We start from the raw sequence: 21,064 nt of genomic DNA on the forward strand, positions 1-21,064 counted from the left end.
GAGTTTTTTCTCATAGTATATATCTTTGTTTTGTGTGTTACCCACTATTTTAGTGAGATAGAACTCAGGAGGATGGCTAAAAATCTTGATTCAGTCTCTGTGCCAATAAATACTCAGCATAGGGTACTTAGAGAACTTTAGTGGCAAAAAAAGTAAACTGAACATTTGAACAAATCTGGTGAGTATGTGGGTAAGCAGCTCACTGATTTTTCAAAAATATCTAGGTGATTGTTTACATCTTTGGGTGATTGAATGTCTTTGTTGTCTTAGCTGACAGGACATGGAAGCCGTAAATGGAAATCCTCCAAAATTACTATCTCCCATAGTGTCCCTGTTGTACTTTTACCTCCCAGAATGAGTAGGCAGTGTTGATTTCCAAAGATTATGACGGCAAATGGAACCCATAGGGAGGGAATTATGTTAAAAGTGTTAAATGAAGGTGAAAGTAGGTTATAATTTTTATCAGTCTGTACTATGGATGGCAATTGATATTTTAAAATAATTCTGCACTGCAAATCTCAGAGAGGACTTTACATCAATTTGAAACTTTGCTGAAGATGTTGCAGAACACTTGGCAAAGGCAGGCTTGGTAGCAGTCACTATGGAGGAACCTGAAAAAGTCCAGGTTCCATTAAAATCAATTGCAAAATTCCCTTTGGATCCTGCCAAGGTTCTACAGAAAACTGAGAGTATTGGTTTCAAGAGGGACAGGTACATTATGGTGCAGTCAGAACAGATCAGATAGATAGAAATTTTATAGCGGTGAGGCTGTGCATTATATATGTATCATTACAACAATTTTAATGCTTTTAGCTTCCCATGACAAAAATGGCAATGGTAGATTAAAATCTCCAGTGGAGAGCACAAATGGCAGATCCCTGATGTAACTGAAACGCAGTCTTCAAATTGCTCTTCAGGAAATTGCTGTGTGGAGCTCATATGAATAATTCTGCTGACTGTGGTACATCAAAGTAATTTTTCTAATATATTATTGTTAGCAAAATTTCATGGTCTAAGTCTGAATATTTATAGTCCCAGAAATGAGGAAAAATGTTGTTTGGAATAAAGTTAAAATATATTTGAAATTAAGAAATTGGTCTCATCTAAGAATAAATCATACCATTGAAAACGGTAAATAGATTCTTTCAATGATGTTTTTCCTTTCCAGGATGTGATAGATTTTGTTTTCTCTGCTGTGACACCAAAAATGCCAATTTTAGAATGTATGTACATCAAACAAGCTATTGACCTCCTACAGGTAGATACAACATTTACTTTTTCTCTCTCTCATTCTGTTATTTGTTCTGGGACATTGTTCTAGGAGGGCAGTTGTTACATATTGCATCTGCTTTGCAGGGTTTATTGTCTGACCGATACGAGAAGCAGCTCAGCGAGGAACATATTGCTCGCTTGTTCGTTTTTGCTGTAATGTGGTCAGCTGGAGCTCTTTTGGAACTGGATGACAGGCTGAAAATGGAGCTGTTCCTACGGAAGCACTCCGCAGTGAAAGAACTTCCAGCTGTGAATGGAGAAGAAACCATGTTTGAATTTGGTATCAATGCCTGTGGCCAGTGGGAGCACTGGTCAAAGAAGGTTCGTACGCTGTGACATGGTAGGCTTTCTTAATGAGTATACAAGAAAGATGTATTTGGTAACAGGCATATTATTTTATTATTTAAAACCCTGCGTAATTTGGTTAGGAAGATTAACCCTATCAAATGCTCAAGAGGTTTTTTTTTGAAAGATGTTTTCTTTTCTCCATAAATATCTTTGGCAGAGAATAGGAACATGCATTTGAAATAGCTTTGGAAGCGTAACAGAACTGATCTTAGCTTTGTCTACTGTCTATCATCCTACTATTTAAGAACTCCCAGCAAGGAAAAGCTTTCTTCATGTAATGGAGAGTAGTGGAGTGAAAATATCCCGTTAGTCTAACACCCTTTTAGAAAAGCTTGGCGAGGTACTGATTGATTATAAATGGATGCTTGGCTTTCAGGAAGAAAAGTTTTGCTAATGTACATTTTATAAAGTACATTTGGTTTTGTGTTCTGATGCAAAGTGATTGTGTGGGCAGGGAGAAAGTCTCAAACTTTTTGCGTGTCTTTCTTATGCAGGTCCCTGAATATATTTACCCTAAAGATTCAGTACCAGAGTATACTTCCATTCTAGTTCCAAATGTAGACAGTGTCCGAACAGACTTTCTAATGAACACTATCATGAGGCAAGGAAAAGCTGTTCTGCTAATTGGGGAACAGGGAACAGCAAAAACAGTTATGATTAAGGTAGGTGGAATAGAAAAATATGTAATATATTTGTATGATAACATTGCAATAATTGACATTGGCACAAATGTTAAATTGAAGTGTAGGAGTAATTTGATTTTTCTTCAGATTACATACTAGCATTCTTACTGAGGCATTTTGCCAGTACTCACATGGCCTACAAGCAAAAAACCTTAAGTGTCCATACTTTAGTATAAAGGGTTCTTTTAAACTCTGCTAACCATGGCCACAAGGTCATGTGATAAATGTTCTTTCATACGCTTTCTTTTCTTTTGATAAGTCAAACTGGAGATCTTGCTAAGAAAATACTGATCCTTGGAGGATTTTTTATTTCCCTGTGCTTTGTCGGTCATGCCATGTGTGAACTGATCTTTTGTACACCCTTGTTGCACAGGCTTTCTTCACAAGCCAAACTGAGGAGGAATAACGAACTTCCTTCTTTACTCAGGGCAATTTTTCAGAGGGTAAATTTAGTATTTATTATCTGCTCTCTTATTTCCTTCACTGAAAATGACATCTTGTTCTTTCTGTAGAAGAAAATAATAACACGATTGCTATTAAATTAACAAATACATGCTTTCCGTATTATAAAATGGTGCAGGTTATCATATGACACTTAAAAAACCTAATAACTTACCACAGAAGAGCCAATAATCAAAAGGCTGAACAAACCCAGATGTCATACTGAATTTGGCATCCTTTATTTGAAAAAAATGCAAGTGTAATGGTTTTCAGCATGATGTCAGTGATTTCCAGGGGAATCTGTAGACTGTTTCATCAATGAGAGGCAGCTAAATAAAACTGATCTACTGTTGGGACAGCTGAATTTGCCATATAGGCATCTGTACCTCCAGTGAATGATTTGTAGAGGTCTTGAAGTTGAAAATAACTGAAAAACAGTGGCCTAAATTGACCTTTGGCTTTCTTAAAATCTGGAGCCATTTTGTGTCCCTCAGCCATGTGCTTTCTGAGCCCTGACATAAAGCGAGTTGTACCAATGCCAGCAGCCATTAATACTACTTTTTCAGCTTAGCTCTTGATGCCAGCATGCATGCCGGTGTAATGTCAACTTCTGTTCCTGGCACCAGCTGGAGAACTATTTTAGCAGAGTGAAGAGCGCAGGGTCTGGGTGGTGGTCTTAATATTCTGCATACTGGATTTTGGCCAGGTACTGGCAACCTCCAGCCTTCAGCTGCCATTCCTGTCCCTAAAAATAATTGGAGCTGATTCTTGGGAGTTGCTTAACCCATGTCTATTCTGTAGAGCAGAGTATGTTCCTTACACAAGGGAGCATAATGCCAGTAGATATTTGATCTCATTTAAGGTTAGGAGTGAAAATTAACTGCCTTCACAACTGTTCCCTTCTGATTTTACCTTCTGTAGAATTTTGCTTTACTCTATTATCAAAATAAAGAACTGATAACAGAGTGTTTTTTAAGACCTTTACTCTCTGTACTATTAATTCATGAATTGCAAAAACCCCAGAATTTAATGTGAAACTGGTGTGGTAGAGTTGAAAATTGCACCCAGAATCTGACAGTTTAACTAACAAAAATAATCCCATTAACTAACCTCTTCTTTTTCAAAGATAGTTCTCATTTATGTACTGTGGAATATTACTGTTACCATGTAAAGATTCTGAAATGTCGTTAACGAATAAAACACAAGTGTGTTTTTTGAATGGTTGTGTATTCACAGTTGTGGTGGGTTGACCTTGGCTGTCTGCAAGACCCCCACCCAGCTGCTGGTTCCCTCCCCTCCTCAATAGAACCCGGGTGGAGAGAAGAACAGGGAGATCACTCACTAATTACCATCAAGGGCAAAACAGACTCGACGTGGGAAAAATTAATGTAATTTATTGTTAGTTAAAAATAGAATAGGATGGTGAAAAACAAAGACAATACTAAAAATACCCTCCCCTGACCCCTCCCTTCTGCGCAGGCTCAACTTCACTCCTGCAGTCCCGACTCCTCTACCTCCTCCCACCCTGAGCGGCACAGGGGGATGGGGAATGGGGGTTGCGGTCAATCCATAACACCTCCTCTCTGCCACTCCTTCCTCCTCAAGCTGTTCCCTGCTCCCTCATGGGGTCCCTTCCATGGGATACAGTCCTTCACGAGCTGCTCCACTGTGGGTCCTTACCATGGCTGCAGTTCTTCATGAACTGCTCCAGCGTGGGTCCTTGCCATGGGGCACAGTCCTTCAGGAACACACTGCTCCAGCGTGCATCCCCCACAGGCTATAGTTCCTGCCGGAAAACCTGCTCCTGCGTCAGCTCCTCTCCACAGGCCTCAGCTCCTGCCAGCAGCCTGCTCTGATGTGGGCTCTCCACGTACTACAGCTTCCTTCAGAGCACATCCACCTACTGTGGCATGGGGACCTCCAGGGACTGCAGTGTGGGTATCTGCTCCAGCATGGTCCTCTGTGGGCTGCAGGGGGATAACCTGCTTCACCATGGTCTTCTCCGTGGGCTGCAGGGGAATCTCTCCTGGAGCACCTTCTCCCCCTCCTTCTGCTCTCACCTTGGTGTCTGCAGGGCTGTTTCTCTCCCATTTTTCCTCACTTCTCTCTCTCAACTGCCAGGCAGCATTTTGCCCTTTCTTGCACATGCTGAGGGGCTCCAGTGGGTCTGTTGGAGCTGGCTGGAAGTGGCTGTGTCTGTCACAGGGAAGCCTCATCCTCTTCTTGCAAGGGGCTGCCCCACAGCCCCCACTGCCAGCGCTTGGGCACCTGCACCTGTTACATTAGTTTTGTGCAAACTGTTGGAGCCCTGAGGAGAGGTCTGAGCAGTGACCTGCACCAACCCATCAGTTGTCAAGAGTACTCACCAAATACAGGACTGTTGTCTGTACATTGGATGTGTAGACTGTCATTTATGTGATGTCTGAGAAAAACTTATTTCTGAAGGGCATCTTTTCTTAATTGAGATCATTGTATCAACATTGTATCAACAAAATTAACAGTTTAACACTATTCATCAAAATATTTTGAGGGGGCTTAGCTGTATCTTCCTTTCTATTGTCACACAGAGTGTATGTCTCATTGGAGTGGTTCTTAGAGCACTTAATCAGCAATGATATAGGTTTATTTTTCTGATGTACCAAAATGGGAACATTTCTAGTCAACCCTGTTGTAAAGATAAGAATTTAAATGGTGTTCAGCTTTGTCATCATTGCAGAACAATTGAATTTTTAAAAAGAAATAATGTTGGAAGCCTGGAATTTTTAATACTATTTTTATGTCCCAGGACTCTTGCTAAACAAAACATTTCCCATGCTTTATATATATGCCTTGATGTGACTCCAGGGTTACATCTTTTTCTTTCTGGTTCTATTATAAGACCTCACTAAATATGAGAAGTGGAACTTTGTTGCTTTAGGGCATCAGCAGCAGCTGCGGGAATTGTATGCATTCATAAAACCCAAGGATTCCTTTTGTAATTAAGAGAGGATAAATATCAGTAAATGCAATGTAGCTGGGTTTAATTTTACACTACCATTCCTTTACACTGCTTTTGTTGTAAGATATGATGCTGTAGTGTAAATGTGAAAAAGGATTTAGTTTTTCACTTATTGCTTGCAAACTGCTGTAACAGATCATCACTAACAGCTTGAATTTAGAAAAACCCTAACAATTGCTAATGCAAAGTTTATTTACATCCTGAGTTGTCACGTCTACTTGTTGTAACACTCAGTGAAGTCTGTTAAAAGCTTATAAATTTTAATACTTGGAGACTTTATGCAAAACATTAACTGAGAGGTTGGAGATGGTATATTTATCTTAAATAATCTGTGATTTGACATTTTGAAGTTAATAGCAGGGCTGAGATTTTTTAGATGCCTGTTTTTTTGCAGGGCTACTGAGCATCTGTGCCTCCTTTTGGCTGAATTCATCTGGAGTTAATGGTGCACTTTACTTAAAATTGGTATATCTTACAGGATTACACAAGCAAGTATGATCCTGATGTTCACTTGACCAGATGCCTAAACTTTTCTTCTGCAACTCTGCCAAATATGTTCCAGAGGAGCATAGAAAGCTACATAGATAAAAGAATGGGCACCACATATGGTCCTCCAGCTGGGAAGAAAATGACTGTCTTTATTGATGACATCAACATGCCCGTGATTAATGAATGGGGTGATCAGGTAAAAGGAAAATGTTAACATTTGGGAATTGGTGGTCTTACCATTGCTGCTGATGGAAATGCTGATCTGTAGGTTGCAAAAATAGGAAAGTTTAGGAAAAAGGTATCATAATATGGACTAGACCAAGTACATCTACTAAAAGCAATTTCCCCAAGCCAGCTTTTGCCAAGAGTGATAAGCTGTCAGTCCCAAAAGATTAGGGTCAGCATCAAGCCACTTGGTGCAATCATTGTAGCTTTTAAGCCTTTTGTTTTGGTTACATATAGAGCTTGCAGAATTTCCAAACTAGCTGTACTAAGAACCAATCTGGGAAAGGAAGCATGCAAATCCAAGAAGCAATCAGAGACTCTTTCCTTCTTCCATCCACTCTGGACTTTAAAGTACAGTTATTATTAGGTGAAATCTAACATTACAGTTGACATCCAAGACTGGCGAGATGTCTTGAGGTATTGATAAATGAATACTTATAGACCTATACTCTGAAAATCTGATTTAAATTAAAAAAAATTGCATCTGAGAAAAGGTAATTTTTCTGCTCCCAGAACAGCTCTGTAATCCTGTTCTCTCACTGCCTCTATACAAGTGAATGTGTGACTATACTTTGTGCTAAACTAACCATTCTTTGTCACTACCTAAGTGCCTGTGTCAATCTGAATATATAGTCTGGCTTGAAACTTTAAAGTGCTGAATTCTTAGATTGATATTATGGAAATCCAGTTGAATGTCTGACCTCATGTCCACAACTACTTAGCATGTGAATCTTACATGCAGCCAATCCACTGCATTAAAGCACTTGGTACCATGTTGCATGGCTTTATAAATTGCTGAAGTGTCCAGCAGAATACCTGAAATTAAGAAAGATAAGAGATGTCTTTCCTTCTGTCTACTAATTTATTATACTGGAGATTTCCTCTTTCCTTTTTTTAAGTTGAGAACCCTGAAATACTTAACTGCTCTGTTTCTTTTTTTTTTGTTTTTGTGATAACTAGATCACCAATGAGATTGTAAGACAGCTGATGGAACAGAAAGGTTTCTACAATTTGGAGAAGCCAGGAGAATTCACGAATGTGGTTGACATCCAGTTTGTAGCTGCTATGATTCACCCTGGAGGAGGTCGGAACGACATCCCACAGCGCCTGAAGCGCCAGTTCACCATCTACAACTGCACACTACCTTCCAGTTCCTCTATTGACAAAATATTTCGAACAATAGCTGAAGGCTATTTCTGTGAACGACGAGGTTTCCCTGAAGAAATATGTAAACTGGCCTCAGCATTAGTATCTACAACTCGAAAGGTTTGGCAGACAACAAAAGCAAAGGTAAAATTATGTCTGTTAAGAAGCCTTTGAAACATCTGTACCATGACAAAGCAACAAGACCCAGGTCTTTTGTACTGTCATGTGTGTTCATACTTCATATTGTAAAGCTGTGACCTGTATGTATAACTGCTGGCTGATGCCTCTGTTCTGAATTGGTTGCTATCAGCACCTAGGTAGCTGACAAAACATAATCATATGCAGCGCCTTCTATAGCTAATATAAGAATTACATTATACGAGTATAACATAGTAAGCACAGCTGATAGGAAGATTGAGAGGTCTTTTGGTTGAGAAAATGTCAAGGGCATAAGGAACCATAAATTAAAAAATAGATACAAATCTTCTGTAAAGATGTTTGGGATTGTGAGAAACTTTAAAGATCTGAATTAAAGGAAAGAAGTCAAATTTGGTGGAGAGGGAATCAGTTCAAAACAAATGAAATCTGGTATTTAGTAAATTCTAAATATTTACTTCTTCCATTTCAAACAGATTGTAAAAACATTTAACTGCAATTCCTAAGCAAATGTTGCTTTGAAATAGAAAATAAAATTTATGTGTAGAATGAAATTTGAAAGGTTAAGAGTAAAGTTACAGCATAGAAATGTGTGCCAAATTTAATCTTCTAATGAAAAAAGTGGAGGATAGTGGTGGAAAGATAGGGATAGGCAGAGATTTGATAAATTATATTTTCTAGTCCAAAAAAGGTTGATCAGAATTTCCCAAACAACTCAACTGTAGACATAAATTTGGCTTACACAGAGAAATAAAGAGAATTCTATTGAAACTATTGGCCAGTCAACTATTGACCAGTATATTCAACAGAAATAGTGCTTATTACTGCTAATAAACTGCCTATAGAGAAAATGTAGCTTTTGCTAAGTTGTTAATTTTTTCAACTCCTCCTTTCTCATTTTTCTGCTCGCTTTGCTTTGCTTTTCTTCATCTACTTTTCCTTTTCCTCATGAACTTTTCCTCACATGTTTTTGGAAGGGACAAAAGAGAGTGACAGAAATGATATGGAAGAAAGGGCAGGAGCAACGCCACAGGTTAAGCAATGCTGACATTTTTACTGTGGCCTTTAATACCATCATTAACTAACCTGTCTTGGCTACCCTTCAGTCCATGTTCCTGGGACTTGAAAGATTCAAAGAAACTTGAGTGAAATCTATGTGAAATTAAAGAGCTGGTCATTGCTACTGTCATTTCTTCATTTTTACTGTTGCCTCTTAAATGCCAAGTATGTATTTCTGCTTTAATGAAATACTGATTTTGAAGTTTGTGAAAATTTCCATATTCATTTAATACTAGATAGAAAATATTTTTATTTAGTAGTTATTTGAATATAGCGTATGACATTATTTTGTAGATGTTACCAACTCCAGCTAAATTTCATTACATCTTTAATTTACGAGACCTCAGTCGTATTTGGCAAGGAATACTTACAGTTACTTCTGAAGTCTGCCAGAGCATCAGTGTTTTGGTAGCCTTGTTCCAGCATGAATGCAGACGTGTTATTGCAGACAGGTTCATCAGCCAAAGTGATAAAGACTGGTTTGAAGATATGATGAAAAAGGTAGGCAAATAATGTTCCAGTATTTGTCACAGAAAGAGATCAATGAAATGTTTAATTACCAAAGCAATCCTTAATGTATTGTTGTAGATTGCTTCTGCAGAACATGGTGAAAATCTATTTGAAGATAAATCCACAGAATTATACTTTGTTGATTTCTTGCGTGATGCCCCAGAAGCTACTGGAGATGAACCTGATGATGCAGAGTTGAAGGCTCCTAAAATTTATGAGCCTATCCCATCTTTGGATTATTTGGCTGAAAGATTACAGATGTTCATGCAACAGTACAATGAAACTATCAGAGGATCAAAGATGGATTTAGTATTTTTCAAGGTATTAGTTCCTGTAATTATATTAATACAGAAAGTGCAAGGTCTTTTGCACTTACCGATACATGGATCTTGCATGTTTCTATCAAATTATTTTGGGGATAGCTCAGAATGGCTAGCCCTGTATCCAACGAGCCTTACAAATAAACTCTATAAAGCCACACTGCTGTCTCCCGGCTGCCTTCGCACTCACAAATTATTCCATCTCTTTGCAGTTCGCCATCTTTTCTTTCTCCTGCTTTGCATAATGCAAAGCACAACTCATCGGTTTCTACAGTGCACATTGTGAATGTCATCTTGCATCTCTGAAAGTTACCTCCTCCTCAGAGGTCTCTTGATGCATGATACTTTCTTCAGCTTTAAACTGGGTGGTTTGGTAGAGTTTTAGGGCATTTCAGATTAATTGTTGCTCTAAGATAAATACAGCAGTGGAGTAATAAATGTACTTGTATTTTGCTTTTGGCAGCCTATTTAGAGAGCCCATAAATAGCTCAACTAAAAGATTGGGGGAGGGTGTTAATCCACATCCTTTCTACTTTTCCTTCTGTCCCTCAGCTCTGCCAAGTACAAACACTGCATATGACATTGCTTTATATGAGCTTGAACAAGGACATTTCTCTTGGGCTAGCCCTGCTGCCCACTGAAGTCAGGGGGAAATCTCTTGTTGATTTTGATGAGTACAGGACTGAGTCTTTGGCATAGGCTCCAGAGAAGTCATCTAGCTGTTGAGGGGCAGTTGCTTGGTGATATGCTTCTAGTTGAATATACTTTATATTATTTTTACATCTTTTCATCCCTTTTTCTCTCAATACACAGGATGCAATCATCCATTTGATTAAAATATCACGGATTATTCGTACTCCACAAGGAAATGCGTTGTTGGTGGGTGTGGGTGGATCTGGAAAACAGAGTCTGACCAGACTAGCGTCATATATTGCTGGATATGAGAGCTTTCAGATTACTTTAACAAGGTAACACAATGCAGTGTGCATAGACATTTGCTCCTTAATTTGCCATAGAAATGAATGTCTCACAATCAACTTAAAGAAATGCAAACCTGTCAAACAATTCATCCCTCATTGTAAACTACATTTTCAATCAAAAGCATCTGTGCAAATGCACAGTCTATAGATGACAGATCCTGGGTCTTTGCTTTATGCTGCCTTTATGCTATTCACAAGAAATCTGTCTTTGCTTCAGCATCTGAGTCTGCAATGCACCCTTGTGAAATCCCACTAAAATACCATTTTGCGCTGAAGATAACATGGAATAATCTGCTGGTGTATTCTGCGTAGTGGGCAAATGCTGATGGCCAGGGGAAATAGTAACTGTTTCTATAGATGCTTATGAACCCAGAATGTATTATTACAAATGCTATCAATGGCTTAATAGTATGTAGTTCTGGAATTTAGTAATTTGTAGACTGGGAATGAAGTGACTGGGAGTAACTACTGCCTTCCATCTGTTTCTTTTTTCACATAGGGTTTACAGGGGCAAGCACTGAGGGCCGGCAGTGTGTATTTCACTCTACACTGAGAAATCTTCTGTAGAGAGATATATCAGGTCTTGAACAATGTTATGAGGTTTCTGATAAAAGGAAAGAGAAAGAAAGATGCAGCACAGCCTCTTCCTGTGTCCCAGAAGCAGAAGGAAGGAACAGTGGGAGCAAAAAAAGGAGGAAAAGAAAAAAGTGTAGAGTCACAGAATAGAGTCCCTAGACTTGCAAGATTCAAAATGCATTAATAAGGCAAATAAATATTTCAGTCACTTAGGAAAGGTTAATTTGCTGACGCTAACTGGAGGTGGGCTAAAAGCAGGTAGCTGAAAGCGGATAGTCATCTTTTGTAACTTGCCATGGGAGGCTGTGGAGGAAGACAGTATCAGCACGTTCATAAATGGATACAGAGAGGAGAAAATGGACATACCTTCTAATATTCCTAATACAATGGCTATGAATATGGAGGGGAAAGAAAGAAATGAGCAGTCAAGAGTGGATGCTGGCTCATGCATTCTCTCTAAGTAGCATTTCCCATTGCTGGTGTTAAAAGCATTGAGCTAGATGGCCTGCTGTTCTGCTTGGATATCAGTTGGTTGGACTCAATGGTGTTAAGGGTCTTTTCCAGCCTAAATGATTCTATGATTCTGACTCAGTAGAGAAATTATGTTCTTATCAGAATACAGCAAATCACAGTAATAACTGTAGCTGACACATGCAAACTGAAGAGTTAGATTGTTTTACAAGTTCTTCAGTGCTTGCATTAGGGATATTTATAGAGCAGTGGTAAGATGGAGCTGGAAGAGAACTGGGAGATGTTCTGTATGGCATATTTAATTTCAAAATAGAGTATTGTTTCCAAATACTGAAGAATGGGACATATGTGTATTGCAAGTATGACTTATGACTTTGAAGAGACTCTTGGAAATAAGAAACTGGTTTCAAAGAAAAGAGGTTCTTAACTTCAACTTTAATTGGCTAAGAACATAAGGGACAATATCTGCCATTTTATTATCCTTAATTTGTTTCATTTGATATTGCACAATCTGAAATATGTAGTTGAATTGGCATGGACTTCATCTGAATCTTACTTGTATGCACCAGCTGTAAGAGGTGTAATGAAAAAAACAGTCATGGTCTCTATTTGCAGCAGAGTTAATCAGCCCAAGTGATAGTGTTCAAACATCATTTCCGGGGCTTGATTTCAGTTAGATCAGATAAGACAATAAAAACCTCAGTCTTGGTTATTCTTGTCTCTTAATGATTTCCTTTAACCTGCTCTCAATATCTTCAAAAGATAATCCAGCTGTCTTTATGTAATGGTTACAGGTGTCAGAACCTACTTGACAACTTAATCCAGTTGTACTAACCTTCAGTTCTAATAAAGAGTTTACATCCTCAGATTGTAGGGAGGCAAAGCAGCGTGCTTACCTTAGACAAAGTATTGCTCTTGCCATCTTTTTTTCCAGCATGTTATTCTGTTGACTTCACCTCCTTTCCCATGATTTATGGTACTGATCATTCACTTTGGGAAAATGTTTAAGAAAAAAAACCTTAAAAAACAAAACCAGGAGATATGGTATTAATTTCTTACATAGATTTTTTCTTGCCTTAAGGAAGCTGAGCCAGATGATAGGTATTTCCTAAAATGATCTGTAATTTTTGTTTTCTCTTTCTTTAATCCTTTTCTATCCCAGAACATATGCCACCAATAACCTTTTGGATGATCTGAAAATCTTGTACCGCACTGCTGGGCAAAAAGGAAAGGGCATTGTCTTTATATTCACAGACAATGAAATCAGAGATGAATCATTTCTTGAGTACATGAACAATGTTTTGGCTTCAGGTGAAGTCTCAAATCTTTTTGCACAAGATGAAATAGGTGAAATCACACAAGACCTGATACCGGCAATGAAGAAGGAGTATCCAAGGCGTACTCCCACTGGTGAAAATCTTTATAATTACTTTCTTGCTCGAGTTCGTAATAACCTGCATGTCGTTCTTTGTTTTTCTCCTGTTGGGGAAAAATTCAGAACTCGTGCACTCAAATTTTCAGGTCTGATTTCAGGCTGTACCATGGACTGGTTCCAGCGCTGGCCTAAAGATGCTCTTGTAGCAGTTGCACAGCATTTTTTAGTTTCCTACCATATTGAGTGCACAGATGAAGTGAAACAGAGTGTTGTTAACACCATGGGAACATTTCAAGATATTGTAGCTGAAAGATGTGTTGAGTACTTTGAACGATATAGGCGACAAACATTTGTGACTCCAAAATCTTACCTGTCCTTCATTGGAGGCTACAAAGCTATTTACAAAGAGAAGTTTGCCAATGTTGGAAGTTTGTCTGAACGCATGAGAACAGGTACTGTAAAAACTGTTTGATTTTTGTTTGTTCGTTTATCTGTTTTTAAAAAGGTAAGAAGAATCTGAGTAAAAGAATGTAAAAATATGGATTTAAATTGTGAGCTCACTTTCATTTGGAAGCAGACTCATGTTTTCAGCTGTGTTGTGTGTGATTACAAAATATGCAGAGGTTTTGTTTCAATGAACTTTGTGAATGTTGCCGATTGCAGATAAGTTTTGAAAATAGTATTAGTTAGCAGTTAAAATACCTGAAACTCCTGCTTTGACATGTATGCATGCCAAGGAACTACTGAGATCCTAGTTTTCACATTTAAACATGCTAAAAGTAAATCTGAGGGAGGGTAAGTAAATGTTCAGATTCAGTCACTCTAAAGAATCTTTTAAAGAAACAGTTATATGCCAAATGTAAAATTTCCAAAATATTGCACTGCACAAGGTCATACACAGTAAACAATTAAACAGTTTTCAAAACTGAATGCTGTTTGGAGGTGACTGTGAACTTAAACTGTTTCTTCTCCCACTGTTGCCAGTTGCAGAACTGAGCTATGTACACATATCTCCATAGGCAGAGGGTGGCTGGGTGCCTGGAAGGAACATATGTGCTTTTTTTTTGAGGGTTAGAAAGATTTACATGATGCATCTACATTTAGATGCATGCATTTATATACAAGGATTTTTATACTTATAGGTTTTCTAGGTGATTTTCTCATCGTTTGATAAAAATGTTGGAGCATTGCATTGCTCAAGAATCTTTAGTTTCTTTTACCCCCATCTCATCTGGATGTTCATGTAACATTGAATTCAGAAGCTCAGCCTAGTCTTCTTGTGTGTTCACTTGCATTGCTCAGGATGCCAGGTTCCTCCTCTTTGTTTTGTACAGAGAGTACACTCTGGTACTTCTTATGGTAGCATGGATTTCTGAAATTGCACACATAATTCTTAAGAGTGCCATTCACAATACTAATGCTTTTCAATATGTGTGTTTAATATTTAGTGTCCCTTCATATATAAGAATATAAACAAGTGATCAAGTGACAGATTCTGAAGACTCTTACCCATTTAAAAAAAGAAAAGAAAAAGCTTTAAATAGCAAATGGATATTACCCCTGCTTAATTTTGCTGTTCAACAAACGGGATTACTCACTGGCGTTCCTAAATATGAAACTGAGAGACTTATTTTAAGTATTCAGATTGCTTCACTGGGGTTTCTTTCTCAATAGGTCTTCCTATTGCTAAAATGGAATTTGTTCAACACAGGTCTTGCAAAACTGATGGAAGCTGAGGTTTCAGTAAATCAGCTCTCCAAGGAGTTGGTGATGAAGGAGAAAGATTTGGCTATAGCTTCAAAAAAAGCTGATGAAGTTTTATTGGAAGTAACTATGAAAGCCCAAGCTGCCGAAAAGGTGAAAATGCAGGTCCAAAAGGTAAAAGACAAGGCTCAAGCCATTGTGGATGACATTGCCATTGATAAAGCAGCAGCAGAAGAGAAGCTTGAAGCTGCAAGACCTGCATTGGAAGAAGCCGAGGCAGCCCTGCAGGTCAGAATCAAAGATATTCTGAACATGCATGTAGTTATGATTGTTATTTGTAATAATATGGCTTATGCTTCTGATTTGAAAAAAAATAAAATATTGAAAGGACTAGAACTGACCTATTAACCCTTGTAGAAAAAAACCTGAAAACTGAGGCAGTGGAGAGGTAAGATGGGCAGTACCTCCTCTACTGTCGGGTAATAAAGCAGTCATTGAGTGGTACTACCTTTAAGGACTTTATGCAGTATGCTTCTGGGTGACCTGCAAAACTGCAGCAATTACATTACATATACAGTCCTCCCAAACCCCATCTTTCTCTACCATCAAGTGATTGCTTAAATAAATGGATTATTTTCTTTTTTAATTTTTCAGACAATAAAACCTTCTGACATTGCAACTGTTCGCAAACTGGGTAAACCTCCTCACTTGATAATGCGAATTATGGATTGTGTGCTACTTTTATTCCAAAGAAAAATAGACTCAGTAACACCTGATCAAGAACGTCCATGTGTGAAGCCATCATGGACTGAGGCTCTGAAGCTAATGAATAATTCGGGATTTCTTAGCATGTTGCTTACTTTCCAGAAGGTAAGAAGTTAACAGTGGCACTATTACACCTATAACTATCTTTAGAGATCATTTGAGAGTGTCTTCTACCTTCAAAGGTAGTTTGAAACAAATAAGGCTTTTGTGTACCTGTAGTTGTAGATACCTTTGTGACTGTATTCCTCTCCATTTTCATTATCTCAGTAATCTTTCTTATGGTTCATTATCTCAGTAATCTTTCTCCTGGGTAACACAGTTTTGATGGCAGACACAAGTATCCCAAACACTAGATCAGATCTTGAGAAGCTTAGTGTTATCTTTATTCAGGCAGTTCCTGCTTCTCAGTAGGAATTTGCCTTAAAAGGACTCACTGTTGATTTTTCAAATAGCTCACCATCTCCAGTGCTACCAGGCCTGTTTGCCTATAAGGCTGTCTAGAACCCTGTCTCCAGAATTGTTTGGTGGGGAGCTAGGAGGAAATACAGAAGGAAATGAGCTTCCTGTCAGGAAAAATACTGAGATATTTGGGAACTTTCAGGGTTCTTTCACTAGAAAAGTAGTGAAATGCAGAATGAACTGAGAACCTTAGTATGAACTGTAAGAAAAATAAAAACGAACACAGGTTTTTATTTCTGTCAGGACAGAAACTTGTCTCATTTACAGCAAGATTCACTGGACTGTGAAACAAGGGCAATTTCTCTGCAGGGAAGAGAAGAAAGATGTCGCAGGTAGCTGGACCAGAAAAAGAGCTAGGTTGGACTATGGAATGGCAGAGTCATGGCCCAACTTTAAAATCCAGAAAACCAAGCAGGTTTTGGCAAAACCTGGGTTTTCTGCAACGTTTCAGAACATACTCTGTCACTTGTCCACTGATATTTTAATCTGCTTCAGCTGTGCATTTTGCTGATGCCTTTTCTAAGCTCCTGGAGTGTTTTTGTTGTGCAGATGAGGCTTGAAACCATGATTCTCACTGTCCCTAGGAGCCATTTCTCCCAGTGAGCCATATTGACAAGGCACCATGTGGAAACTTGCACTGCCTCTGTAGACAGTCTCTTCCTGCGGCTGTCCATCTGGTCACTTTTTCCAAGTGCTATCTTCACTAAACAGAAAGAGGAAATGAGTTTAAAGATAATGGGCACTAATTATGCACTCCTTACTCACACTTCTCTCTAATGAGGCTTCCAGTTTTGGCACTTATTAATAGTGTATGTGTTCCTGCTGGTAGTTTGCAACACATTTAACTTTACTCAGAGGACTCAGAACAACCTCTGTGGGACCGAGTTCTTGCAGGAAGTGATACTAATGAATGTGGTGAAGAACACTAGACTACTTCCATCCCTGATGAGGCACTTCACATGCTGTCTTCCTGCCTCATTTCTTGTTTCTAAGATTGAGTATATATGAGAAGAAAGCTCATCGTGCCTGGAGTTCTGAGTAGACTACACTGCTTACTTGTCTGTGAGATTTTTGTTCTTTTCTAAGTTTTTTAGGCAAGGAAGATTAGTGGATGAAATAGTTCCTTGGGTTTAAAATTCATTACTTAGAAGGAAAAGCATGACATTTTTCAAGCTCTTGAACAGAGATTTAGGCCACTGCTGATTGGTCTTTGCTTCACCTTTGCCAGCTTGCTAGCTCATAATTTCGAGTAGGACAATGAAAAAGTCAAAATGTTTGTCCAGCACTACTTTACATTTTAGGAAATGCTCATAGTGAAAACATCACCATATGTGATCTTAGGAATAATATAATGAATGTCTTTGTTATTATAGTAGCTAGGGATCAGACAAGTACAAGACAGTCCTTTCTGCTATGCAGAAAAGCAGGAAAAGGGTATATTGCTTGACAGTATGAATGGAGGATGATTTTTAGATGCATTAAAAGAAAGGCATTAATATATTGCCAAAAAAAGGGAAGATTCTTAATGCTTCTATTGTTAAGCAACCATTGTTACCCTGTATAAGCTCTTCTACTCTCTACATTGCTTAAGGAGATGAATTCCATTTTCTTCTGACACTTAATTATAGATTAACCACTGTCATCAAGATCTGGCTTTTCATGTTCTCAACAGATTGTGAAGGGGGAAAAAAAATCTGAGATTAGAATAATGAAGTGAACAGCTGAAAGAAATCGCTTTTATGGTTAAGTAAAAGGGTTGGCTTCAGTGAAGTCAGTGCCTTGCAGTTTCACCCTTTTCCTTCTGAAAGCTGCATGTTTGACTCCCTTAGCTGTGTTCACACTGGTGCCTGTCTGATGCCATGGTGAGTTTGTTCAGGGAACTAGCCCAGAAGAAAACTAATCACTAGTTTGCTGACTTAGGTTTCTGTCATGTTAGCTTCCAAACTAGCCTGCTGAGCATTGGTGATGGTATTAAAGATGGGGCACGAACATCTCGTTGAGGGGGAAAGAAGGTACAGTGCTGTAGCAGCAGTAACTTAGATCAGCTTAAGTTGTCATGGAGCTACAAGTACAAGTAATGTCTGTAAATCTTATGGGTCAAATAGGGATATTAAATACAAACTCAACTCAATCTGTTGCAATGGAAGTAGGAGCTATTTTCACCTGAGTTCACAAAAAACAACTAATCTTCTGTCCTTTATAAAAGTGAAAGGTAACAGTGTTGTTTTGTTCATTTCTTCTGTAAGAAGTGGTAGCACCATGTTTTTAAAAAGACAAAATGTTTCTGTGAAGCAGACTTTATTCTAAAATCCATTTTAAAAAATAATTTTTTCTTTCCATTGACTAGGACTCAATTACAGGAGAAACTGTGGAGCTTTTAGAGCCTTATTTGAATATGGAGGATTATAATCTTGAGACTGCTAAAAAAGTGTGTGGAAATGTAGCAGGTCTTTGCTCATGGACACAAGCAATGGCTTACTTCTATGGTATTAATAAAGAAGTTCTTCCTCTTAAGGTATTTCATATTGCTCATTTTATTTTTCTGAGGGATGACTATAGTTGAATGGAAAAAATGTCGCATTATTTTGGCTAAAAAGATCACGAGTTACAAGAGATTCTTGTTTCTTCACATCCAGTTGTGAAGTCAAGCACACAGAGGTTAAATATGTCCTGACAACTTTTTCCCCTTACACAGCTACCCTGTGATACAGTTGTTACTTGCGTGAACTCTGTCAGTTTTCAATGGGAGCCTTATTACACAGGTTCTTTATAGAGCCTGGCTATCTGCAAGTGGGAGACACCGATACTCTCTCTGCTCTCGGACTTGGTGCCAGGCACTATGATTTCAAGAAAACTTCTCCTCAGTCCTACTGGCCTGGGAAGGAGCATACTCACTGTGGTCTTGGTAGAATCTGGGAGAGGAGAGACCGTTCTTGGCACAGAAGTATTCTTCAATGAATTTAGCTGGAATTCAGCTCTCTAAGAAAACTTTGGAGTGTCAGACTGCTACATGTGAGTGTATATGTAATAAAGCAAGTAGTCACCTGGCATAGAATTCTGTTGTAACATTGAACTACAGTAGAAAGGGATCAGCTACCATTGTCTGCATTCCTACAGATAGCTTTATTGTCTTGGAAATGTTTCATTTATGAGCATATTGAAAAAAAAGGACTTTGAATATTTATATAGTGATTTATAATCATTGCTTCTACAGGGGATTTTATGGCTCTTTTCTGAAGAAATACATTCAATCGGTTATGCTTCCACTGTACTTGTGTTCTGTCTCCTATTGTATCAGCCACTGTATCAATGGTATATTCAAAAGTCTTGGCATATTCTTTTAGTATATCTGGACAGTTCTGATTCAAATTCGTTAAAAGCATGATATTTTTGATTCAAGTAACTGATAGAGAAGACTATATTTCTGTGATATATAAGTAGCAATTCCCTTGTCAAATAATGGGATGTTCACTAATGAAACCAGAATTTGAAACGTGGCCATTGAGAACTATAAAAGAGAGCAAGACCTAGAGGAAATAGTGACTTTATATGCAGATGCAACTCTGAAAGCTGCAAAAGTGCTCTTGCAGTTTTTATTTGAATATATATGACTTAAGATTACATATAAATTTAACTTCGTATTCAAGTATTCGCATTCTTGTCACACTGTAGCTGATAAAAAACTAAGCATGCTTTGCTTGGCAAAGTGGTGCCTATTGTCAGGTATTGCAACAGTCACAAATATTTTAAAACTGAAGATGACGGAGGGAGGAGGTGTTTAAAGTATGCAGGAGATACTGCAGGAAGCACTGGAGTGATGCTAAGAAAATAATTGAAAATAAATGTACAATTAAACAGCATAAAGTACTAGCACAGGCTAAATCATCCAGTGCTAAAAGCAGTTTTACTGAATGAGTTAATCAAGCTGCTTTATCCTAACTGCTGTTCTAGGAGATAAACCCCCTTCAACACCTGCAAAATCCATCCAGTATATTTTTAAATTGCATCTTAGCTGGGACTCAGTGCCTCATTTCTCTTAAATGTGACAACTTGTGAAAACTAATTCATAGTGACTTATATTTTAGTAAATAGAGTGTGCAAAAGTTAACTCATTCCTAGAACTGGATACCTACATTATTTGGATATGTGGCCTGCAGCCTAAGGGTCATTAGTTAGAATCAAACACAGAAAGTATAATCAAATGTTGCCTGCAAATACAGTGCTGTGTAGTTGCTTATCATACAGTGGTCACCATGTGTGTGCTACTTTCCTATAAACCTTCAGCACGACCGTGAGCTGTTCCTCTCTAGCTTGTTACCTAGTAAACAAGCCTGCTGGATTAACCTGATACACCATCTGCTATTTATCCATTAGTTGAAGAATATAACAGCAGAATGAAGCAGCCCTGGCTTTTGCTGTGATTCTGTTAGCCTCCAATTAAAATACTGTGTATAGGGGTATAATTTCCCTTAGAGATGTCTCCAGTGATTTTAATTAAGTTATCCTTAGGCTGGTATGATGATCAAGGGAAGTTTGTCCACAGTTTATGAATTCTGTTTGATATTGAGGATTCTCCCTGTCAAACTCAGTTTTAGATATGAGATTTTATTGCCTTTTCTGCTTTCACTTGTCTCCATGCTGAACTAAAAGCCACAGCAGGCAATAAGAAGAAATCTTGCACCTGAGGAAGAGGTAACAGTCAAGGAGTGTCAAAATTTGATGGTCGTCCATTTAAATAAGTGTGTCCTTGTCAAGGTGATGCCCACTGGGCAGGAAAACAAGCATTTAAGTCGGAATTCAAGGCCCACAATAACTGTGGGAGGAAAGCATGTACTCTGGGGGGTGAAGGAGAGGATTAGATCACCTAACATAACAGATTAAAGTCAGGACATGTAACTGAACGGAAAAAATGGAGAATCTTTCAGGAGCTAGTAGAGGCTGTGAAAAGCAGATAAGAGGCATGATCTCTGTGCCTTTCAAAGGTTGTTTAAATCCCAAAGAATGGTCAGTGATAGCAAAGAAATTGAGGACAAGATTTTATTAATGTCACTCTGCACGGATCTGTTTGCATGTGTATATATGTAAAT

At 38.3% G+C, this 21,064-nt stretch overlaps 1 protein-coding gene across 1 annotated transcript in view; it reads left to right on the forward strand.

Annotated features, from left to right (window-relative positions):
• The window catches only part of LOC140647833 (dynein axonemal heavy chain 5-like), a 173,624-nt gene that overhangs the window by 86,088 nt on the left and 66,472 nt on the right, over nt 1-21,064 (forward strand). The window contains exons 49-60 of the mRNA XM_072852925.1: nt 1,169-1,258; nt 1,357-1,593; nt 2,115-2,282; nt 6,221-6,427; nt 7,417-7,746; nt 9,112-9,318; nt 9,406-9,648; nt 10,461-10,615; nt 12,837-13,501; nt 14,761-15,041; nt 15,408-15,623; nt 18,325-18,492. Coding sequence (XP_072709026.1) covers nt 1,169-1,258; nt 1,357-1,593; nt 2,115-2,282; nt 6,221-6,427; nt 7,417-7,746; nt 9,112-9,318; nt 9,406-9,648; nt 10,461-10,615; nt 12,837-13,501; nt 14,761-15,041; nt 15,408-15,623; nt 18,325-18,492 — 2,967 coding nt within the window. The remainder of the gene's footprint in view (nt 1-1,168; nt 1,259-1,356; nt 1,594-2,114; nt 2,283-6,220; nt 6,428-7,416; nt 7,747-9,111; nt 9,319-9,405; nt 9,649-10,460; nt 10,616-12,836; nt 13,502-14,760; nt 15,042-15,407; nt 15,624-18,324; nt 18,493-21,064) is intronic.

The sequence above is a fragment of the Ciconia boyciana genome, chromosome 2, assembly GCF_034638445.1.
Source record: "Ciconia boyciana chromosome 2, ASM3463844v1, whole genome shotgun sequence".
Classification (NCBI taxonomy): Eukaryota; Metazoa; Chordata; class Aves; order Ciconiiformes; family Ciconiidae; genus Ciconia; species Ciconia boyciana.